Raw genomic sequence first — 9,322 nt, 5'->3', positions numbered from 1 at the left:
ACCGTGTATTTGGGACGTTACCTGTTTCTCAGCCACACACGCGCACTGTTGTTTACGTTCTCGGGGTTACGGGAGGAGTTGGATTGGTTCTGCAGCGAGCAAGCTTTAGCTACTTTTCATACTGAAAACAGTTGGAAAAAATGGTCAAGTCAGATATCGTAGACAATATCCTTCGAAGTAAGTACATCATTTACACTAGCTTGTATTTTGAAAGGCTGGTACTTGAATTAAGTAAGCGGTGTATGAGCTTTCTGGCTTGCTAATAGGTAGCTAAATTGCTTACTGGACTGCAAGCTGACTAGCCTCAGGTTAAGATGACTCTCTGGCAAATCCCAACTCAGATTTACTTGATCACTAATTCTGGCATGTAACTCAACCCATGAGGTACTGAAGTAGTGAATTTTCGAATGTGATTGGTCAAAAGATGTTGATTTACTTTGTATGCATTTCCTGACTGTAGTCTGACTGTAATTCAAATCACAGGTTTGTTTTTCTAATCTTTTGTATAGTAACAGCTCATTCTAAAGATCCTGTTTGTATTACTGCCACATAATTTTAAGGTTAATAATAAACCGATTTAAGGCATTGTTATTTAACAAAGAAAAAAAAAAAAGGTTGATATGGTGAAGCTTTGTGTAAGGAGTCGTTTATTTAACATTTATGGAAGTAGTTTGCAGCGTTAGTTCTTCATAAAAATGAGCATGTTTCCTGGCATGGGAGAGTCTTCAGGAGAGAGGACTTTGCACTTTTCTGATGTCTCAGTATCATGACAAGTGAGGAAGCAACTGTTTATAGCTGCTCTAATGTAAGTGATAACAGGAACTAACTTGATTCGCAGACATTCCACTGCATCACACCTAACTCAATCCCTCCAGGATTTTGTGATCGCAGAAATGAATGCAAAATTAAGCAAATTCCACAATATTATGCAAATGAAATTATACAGATTCAATTTTTCTAAATTACAGCAGATTTTCTGCAGATTTGGGTTCCAGACGAGCACTCAGCCAAATCCCTCTTTGATTCACGTGCATCGAACATGAGTACAGCGAATAAGTCTCACTTGCCAAAAAAAACACGACTGCGAAAGACCAGGCAAAACAGTTTAGTGCAATTGCAATTTTGCCATTTCAAGTAGTTTTCTACAAAAAATAGCTGCACAAAAAACTCCACAAGTTGCATCGCAAATTTTGAAAAAAGACGCGGTAACATCAAGCATTTTTGGCCGCAACAAACACCGTGAAATCCTGTATGGACTGGTAACTATGAACAGTTGTAAAGCATGGCATGTCATTCATTAATAACTAAAAAAAAAAGTGTAAAATGGGACATGCTATTATTGAAAAATAATCAACTTTTGTGTGGTAATTGCTCTTTGCTTCGTAAAGGCCACATCCCACAACCCCTGCATGGATTATTTTGCTATAACAGCATTGTCATGTTTTATTCCTTACATGCAGTATATTTTATTCATTTATAGATGCATGTAACAATTTTGAAGAGGGGACAGGAAGCTCCAGTTGAACGGTGCACTACATGTTGCAGTAACCTTAAATACCACTGTCCATTCTGCACATCTGAAGTGTACCATCCAAACGAGTTACATCATGTAAAAAACCATGTGTTCAACCACCTAAGCCTGGCAGTGAAACATAAAGGTAACTATGTTATGTTCGGTTGTATTCCATGAGTCATGTAGGATATTCCCATAATATATTTGCAGACGTGTTTTTTTTCTATGATTTTAGACTTCATCATCGTCAAATGCAACTTGCACTGCAGAGACCAAGCACATTTTCATTGCTGTTACTGCACAGCAACAGTCATAAGAAAAGTTCAAATAATCAAGCATTTAACAGCATGCAGAATACGATCTTCTACCCCATCTCCATGGCCCGGTACAGAATCCACCTTTGATACTGAGCCAATTGTCAGTGAACCAGTGTCCTCCAAAGAGGCAGCTTCCATCACAGAGCCAGTTTTCATCAAAGAGCCAGCATCCGTCACAGAACCACTATCCATCACAGAACCGCCGTCTGTCCCAAAGCCAGTGTCTGTCACAGAGCCAGTATCAGTGAACAAAGTAGTGTCAATCACAAAATCTGCCTCTCTAGCAAAGCATGTTCATATGCAGAAAAAAATTCAGTGTACTCGCTGTGGAATTACAGTTAACAAAAAAAATCTGGATATGCATAATCGAAGAAAACACAGTTTGACGGTAAGAGATGTCACAGACAATCACCACCTGTCCATCCAATACTTGTATCAACTCAATGGAATGTTTGCTGTTAAAAGTCGTTCCATAAACCATGCTCTCCTATAACTTATGTTCAAAAGATGAATTCAGGTGCAAAATTAAAAATTAACTGAGGTGGATGAATGCATAATGATGTAGTGTTTACAGTAATTTTAGAGATGGTCCTTGCTGCAGGATCAAATGTCCAGGGGATGGAACTGGGAGGCTTGACGGATTGCAAGCTGGCTTGTGCAAAATTACAATCATGAGAAAAATAAAATACACCCTCCTTCATCCATCCATCCATCTTCTACCGCTTACTCCTTTTCAGGGTCACGGGGAACCTGGAGCCTATCCCAGGAAGCATCAGGCACAAGGAGGGGTACACCCTGGACAGCGTGCCAGTCCATCGCAGGGCACAATCACATACACACTCACACACCCATTCATACACTACGGACACTTTAGACACACCAATCAGCCTACCACGCATGTCTTTGGACTGGGGAAGGAAACCGGAGTACCCGGGGGAAACCCCTGCAGCACGGGGAGAACATGCAAACTCCGCGCACACACATGGTGGGACTTGAACCCTGGAGGTGTTAGGCGAACGTGCTAACCACTAAGCCACCGTGCGCCCCCCACCCTCCTTTAATTCTAAGTTTTTATTTATTATGGCCTAAATACATTTACATTTATTCCTTTAGCAGACGCTTTTATCCAAAGCAACTTACAAATGAGAAAATACAAGAAAGCGATATGTCAAGCAGAGAACAATTCAAGTAGTGCTACTATACAAGAGTTTTAATTGAGTTCTAGAAGAAGCAAAGTGTGCAGAGTAGAGGTGTAAGTTCCAGAGTAAGGTTTTTTTTTTAGGTGTTGGTTATGTGTTCACGGAAGAGGTGGGTCTTTAGCTGTTTTTTGAAGATAGTGACAGATTCTGTGGTCCAGATTGAGGTTGGAAGTTCATTCCATCCCTGAGGGACAGTTAATGTGAAGGTTCTGGAAAGGGACCTTGAGCCAAGCTGAGTAGGTACTACCAAGCATCGGTCATTGAGCAATCACAGATTGCGTGAGGGAACGTAAGCCTTCAGGAGAGTGATAAGGTAAGAGGGTGCTCTTCCAGACAAGGTCTTGTATGTGGGCATAAAGCACTTCAATTTGTTACGGGTGGCTAAAGGAAGCCAGTGGAGGGAGATGAAGAGGGGTGTGCCATGGGTTCCTTGGGCTGGTTGAAGACGAGATGTTCTGCTGCATTCTGAATCTTCTGAAGGGGTTTGATGGAGCTAGCTGGGAGGCCCAAGAGTAGTGAGTTGCAGTAATCAGTTTTGAGATAACAAGAGCCTGGACTAGTAGTTGTGTAGCCTGTTCTGTGAGGTAGGTTGATGTGTACAGAATGAACCTACAGGACTGTGCAGTTGTTGAAATGTGGTCTGTAAATGTCAAGCTGTCCTCAAGAATCACCCCAAGGTTCCTTGCTGTCCTGGTTGGCTTGAGTGTGGTTGAGCCGAGCTGTACAGTGAGGTTGTGGTTGATTGAGGGACAGGCTGGAATGACGAGAAGCTCAGATTTTGCCAAGTTGAACTTAAGGTGGTGTTCCCTCATCCGGTCCGAGATGTCCGATAGGCATGCAGACATTCGTGTAGAGATAGATGGATCGTCAGGCTGGAAGGACAAATAGAGCTGGGTGTCATCAGCATAGCAATGGTATGAGAAGCCATGAGACTCAGTCACCTGCCCCAGAGATGTAGTGTAAATAGAAAAAGGCAGTGGACCCAGAACTGACCCCTGAGGAACCCCAGTTATGAGTTGCTGAGTTTCAGAAATACCTCCCCTCCACAATACCTTGAAGGATCTGTCTGAGAGATATGATTTTTTAAGCAGTGGGGTAACCCGGGCCTGCTTAAATGAGGTAGGGTATGTGCCAGTAGAGAGGGATGTGTTAAAGATGTGTGTGAGTACAGGTAATAGTGTGGGAGAGATGGACTGAAGAAGGTGAGAAGGGATAGGGTCAAGGGGACAGGTTATGGGACAGCTAGAGAGGAGGAGTTTTGAGACATCAGTCTCTGAGAGGGGAGAGAAGGAAGTCAGTTGGGAGTTACATGGAGGAGGAGCCGGTGTATGCATATCTGGGGTTGAGAAGTGGTTCCTCATTGATGTAACCTTGTTGGAAAAGAAAGTGGCAAAATCATCTGCAGTGAGAGAGGTAGAGGGAGGAGGGGGACAGAGAAGAGAAGAAAAGGATTTGAAGAGAGTGCAGGTGTTGGAAGAGCTGCCAATCTTCTCTTGGTAGTATGTGGCTTTAGCAGTGGAGATGCTATTGGAAAAAGAGGAGAGAAGAGTTTGGAAATTGGTTAAGTTATTCGGCTCATTAGATTTATGCCATTTCCTTTCAGATGCTCTTAGATTGGCCTGGTTGTTATGCAGAGCCAGGGGCTAGGGGGTGATGTGCGAGAGGGTCTGGAGGTTAGGGGCCAGATGCTGTCAAGACAAGATGTTAGAGTGGAACATAGCATGTCAGTTGCAGTGTTTAAGTCCTGTGAGGAGAGGTGGCTATCAGAGGGAAGTAAGGTTGTGACAGTGGAGGAGAAGTGTGAGTGGGAAACAGAGCAAAGATGAAAGGAGATAGAGGGTGGAGACACTGAGGGGGTGAGGGGAGAGAAATAGAAAACTGGATAAAGAAATGGTCAGAGATGTGGAGCAGAGTTATGAGAAGATTGTGTGTGGTGCAGTTGTGTGAGAATGAGGTCGAGCTGCTGGCTTTGCAAGTTGCTGGTTACTGCTTGAGGTCAAATGTGGGAAGGAGAGCAAGAAAGTCAGCTGCATGTGGCTTGTCTAGATGAATGTTGAAGTCACCAAGAGGAGTTCTATCATCTGGTATGGTGGACAGTAGCATGTCAAATTCATCGTTGAACTTCCCCAGTTGACCTGGAGGACGATGAACAACAAGAAAGTGCATTTTGGCAGGGTCAGTGACTGCAATAGCATGAAATTCAAAGGAAATGTAGGCATAAGGGGGAGAAAGACACGTAAATTTCCATAATTTCCTGTACCACGCCCTCGTCTGTTGGGACCGCTTTGTTGACGGCAAATTGGCAATTCCAAAGTTCTATAGAGAATGAGAGGGAATCTGTAGAGGCCACATTCAGAGAGCATAGGTTGTCCAAGTTCCCAGTTTTCTGGGAGTGTGCCGTGGTCTGTAACTGTGGTAAATAACAGGTATAAACTGATGACAAATTTTAGTGTGTAAGTAGATAAACAGTGAGGGGAAGAAAGGGAGAAAAGTATACTTAGCAGCGTGAGTGGTGTCTTGTCAGTGTCCTTGCTCGGTGGGCTCGCGCAGATAGACTCGCAGGTCTTTTCACGAGCTCAATCTGCACTCGACAAGGGCGTATGTTGTCCTTTGTGTTGTCCTCATGAAAACAAATAAACCTCTGGTGACAACAAAAAAGCAAAGATTTCAATATGTACTGTAGTAATTTGTTCCCAAAAAGTAAACCAATATTAAGAAACCAGGTGGGAAAACATAAGTACACCCTGTAAATAATACCTGGCTGCTAATTTCTCTTTTGATAATTATGGAAATAGGAAGGGTGTACTTATTTTTCCTGCCTGGTTTCTGAATGTTGGTTTACTTTTAGGGGGAAAATTACTACATATTGAAATGTGTTGAAACCTGAGGTTATTTGTTTGTTTATAGAAGTTGGTGATGACCACACAATAGGCCCTGGTCAGTGAAGACATAGAATTGAAGGAGGGTGTATTTTCTTTTTCCCCATTCCTAGATAATAATGCTATAGAATAATAGAATAATAGAATAATGCTCTGTTAACTGGTAAATTTAACATGCTTTTGGCAAGTAGAAATCTAGCAAGATATTAACTGCCCTTATTATCATTTCAACTAACTACAGTTAGGTTTAGTCTTTGAAAATGTTGTGTTTATTCTTGCTTATTACAGTTGGGTTACTCCGTGGTAAATCTCCCACTCAGATTTGCTCAATTCCTTATTCAAGCATGCGACTCACAAGGTACTCAAGTAATTGTGTAATGTTTTATATTTATTCTTTCATAGATGCATGTAACAGTTTTGAAGAGGGGACAGGAAGCTCCAGTTGAACGGTGCAACACATGTTGCAGTAACCTCAGATACCATTGTCCATTCTGCACATCTGAAGTGTACCATCCGAATGAGCTACATCATGTTAAAAACCATGTGTTCAACCACCTAAGCCTGGCAGTGAAACATAAAAGTAATTATGTTTCATTGTTTTAAATGTTTGTTAGCATGTATTCCATGAGTCATGTGGGTTATTCTCCATCAAACCTACTTCTGTCATTATTTGAAAGCATTGTTATTTACACGTGTTTTGTTTTTTACTTTGACTTTTAGACTTCATCATAGTCAAATGCAACTTGAGCTGCAGAGACCAAGCACATTTTCATTGCTGTTACTGCACAACAACGGTGATAAGAAAAGTTCAAATAATCAAGCATTTAACAGCATGCCAAAGACGATCTGCTAGACCATCTCCTAGCCCTCCTCCATGCTTATCTAAAGCATTCACCTTTGTCACAGAACCATCGTCTGCCACAGAATTAGTGTACATCACAGAACCAGAGTCCATCACCAAATCAGCCTTACTAGCAAAGCATGTTCATATTCAGAAAAAAGTTTGGTGCACTCACTGTGGAATTACAGTTAACAAAAAGAATCTTGATGTGCATATCAGAAGAAAACACAGTCTGAAGGTAAACAGTGTCAGATAATACATCGATCCACTCAATGGGACATTTGCTGTTGAAAAGTCATTCCACAAACCATGTACTCCAGTCACTGTCCAGAAGAAGTTGGGTTTGATATCAAAAATTATCTGTAAAATGGATGATTTTATTAACAATGTACACTGGCCAAAAAAAAAAAAAAGTTGTACACCTTTAGCTTTGATTATGGCACACATTCATTGTGGCATTGTTTTGACAACCTTGAGCAATGTGACAACATGTATTTCCATTCAGAATTGCATTAATCTTTGGCCTAGGTCTTGTATTGAGGACAGGAGAGTCAAACCACTCTGTAAAGTGTTCTCCAGCACAAAGACTTTCAATGGGGTTAAGGTCAGGACGGTGGTGGCCAATTCATGTATGAAAATGTTTCCTAATGCTCCCTGAACTACTCTTTCACAATTTGAGCCTGGTGAATCTTGGCATTGCCATCCTGGAATATGCCTGTTTGGAAATGCTCTTACATTCGCTATTAAACATAGCCATTAGTTCTACTGTCGATTTTATACAATGTGACCACCAAGCGTTTTAAAGATATCCGGTTTTGAACATTCATTTTTCCGACCACATTTCTTCCTCAAAATTGACAGTTCATCACACTCTTTCCAGGTTTTAATAACCCGCTGGACAGTTAACCCAATTCAGAAAGGATTTCAGCAATCACCTTAGTTGTTTTCGTTGCTTGATGCAGGCCAATAATTTGCAGATTCTGAAACACAGTAACATATTTTCCATGACTATGGGATACGTCTTCTGACATGGTTGTTTACGAAATGAGAAGCTACACACTGCATCAGTTACAGTTAAAAGAATTGTTGCCAGCTGAAACATATTAATCAGTGCAATAATGATTAGAGATGCACCGATGTGTCGGCCGATAAAGGCTATTTTTCCCACTTGGAAGTGAGCAGGAGTGAAGCGGGAGTTTCGGCGTTGAGTCTTTTTTTTTTTTTTTGCCACGCTGAATTAAAGGGCCTGTACACCGTTCCAAGATTTAAATGAAGATGAGTTGACAACAAAGTATGTATTGCACAAAAAAATATATTTGTAGAGTACTGTATTTCATATCCAGTTAATGTTAATATATAAAAAAGTTTATATTATATATTACCAGTTTGATGTCAATGATGAAGTAGAAATGCTTTTGTTTGTGGTGAGTGAATGTGAGACTAACAGGAGGTTTTTTTAAATTTAGTCAATTAATTCTGTTAATATGAATTAATAACATTCAATAAGTTAAGAAATCTTAATTTATTCTTCAGAATTTTGTTAATGTTAATTTGAGTAATGTGTTTTCTGTTTATGAGACCAGGTACTATGAAACAACTTGTTGATTGTTGAAATGGTGAGAATAAAGTTTTTTTTTTGCATTTCCTTCAGAATTGTGGAATTAATTATTATTAATTTAAAAGAAGGCATAAAAGGCATAACTATCTGTATCAGCCGATATCACCCTGAATAATCGGGTATCTCTAATAATGATCCAAGCGTAGTAAGTATTTTCTTATTTAAATCCAAACAGCAGACTTTTTTTTGGCCAGGCAGTGTAGTATGTACAGCTAATTTTGTGTATGCTGTGTTTAATATCTTCAAGTGTTTATATCTGTCCAGTAAAGGCCCAGATCTGGTCTGTTACTTTTGAAAAATATATCATGAGTTATCAATTAATATTTTATGCTGCAATATAATACAGTGCATCCGGAAAGTATTCACAGCGTTTCACTTTTTCCATATTTTGTTATGTTACAGCCTTATTCCAAAATGGATTAAATTCATTATTTTCCTCAAAATTCTACAAACAATACCCCATACTGTCAATGTGAAAGAAGTTTGTTTGAAATCTTTGCAAATTTATTAAAAATAAAAAACAAAAAAGCACATGTACATAAGTATTCACAGCCTTTGCTCAATACTTTGTTGAAGCACCTTTGGCACCAATTACAGCCTCAAGTCTTTTTGAGTATGATGCTACAAGCTTGGCACACCTATTTTTGGGTAGATTCTCCCATTCTTCTTTGCAGGACCTCTCAAGCTCCATCAGGTTGGATGGGGAGTGTCGGTGAACAGCCATTTTCAGATCTCTCCAGAGATGTTCAATTGGGTTCAAATCTGGGCTCTGGCTGGGCCACTCAAAGACATTCACAGAGTTGTCCTGTAGCCACTCCTTTGTTTTCTTGGCTGTGTGCTTAGGGTCGTTGTCCTGTTGGAAGATGAACCTTCGCCCCAGTCTGAGGTCCAGAGTGCTCTGGAGCAGGTTTTCATCAAGGATGTCTCTGTACATTGCTGCATTCATCCTTCCCTT

At 40.5% G+C, this 9,322-nt stretch overlaps 1 protein-coding gene across 1 annotated transcript; it reads left to right on the top strand.

Annotated features, from left to right (window-relative positions):
• The first annotated feature begins 59 nt into the window (after positions 1 to 59).
• On the top strand, positions 60 to 8,402 carry LOC108269986 (uncharacterized). The gene is made up of 5 exons (XM_017476200.3): positions 60 to 177; positions 1,481 to 1,658; positions 1,749 to 2,218; positions 6,311 to 6,488; positions 6,629 to 8,402. Exons 2-5 carry the CDS (start codon positions 1,481 to 1,483, stop codon positions 7,003 to 7,005), a joined length of 1,203 nt encoding a protein of 400 aa, XP_017331689.1. The 5' UTR covers positions 60 to 177; the 3' UTR covers positions 7,006 to 8,402.
• Positions 8,403 to 9,322: the final 920 nt, after the last annotated feature.

The sequence above is a fragment of the Ictalurus punctatus genome, chromosome 9 (genome assembly GCF_001660625.3).
Source record: "Ictalurus punctatus breed USDA103 chromosome 9, Coco_2.0, whole genome shotgun sequence".
In the NCBI taxonomy this organism is placed as follows: Eukaryota; Metazoa; Chordata; class Actinopteri; order Siluriformes; family Ictaluridae; genus Ictalurus; species Ictalurus punctatus.
This window is presented reverse-complemented; position numbering and strand designations above follow the sequence as displayed.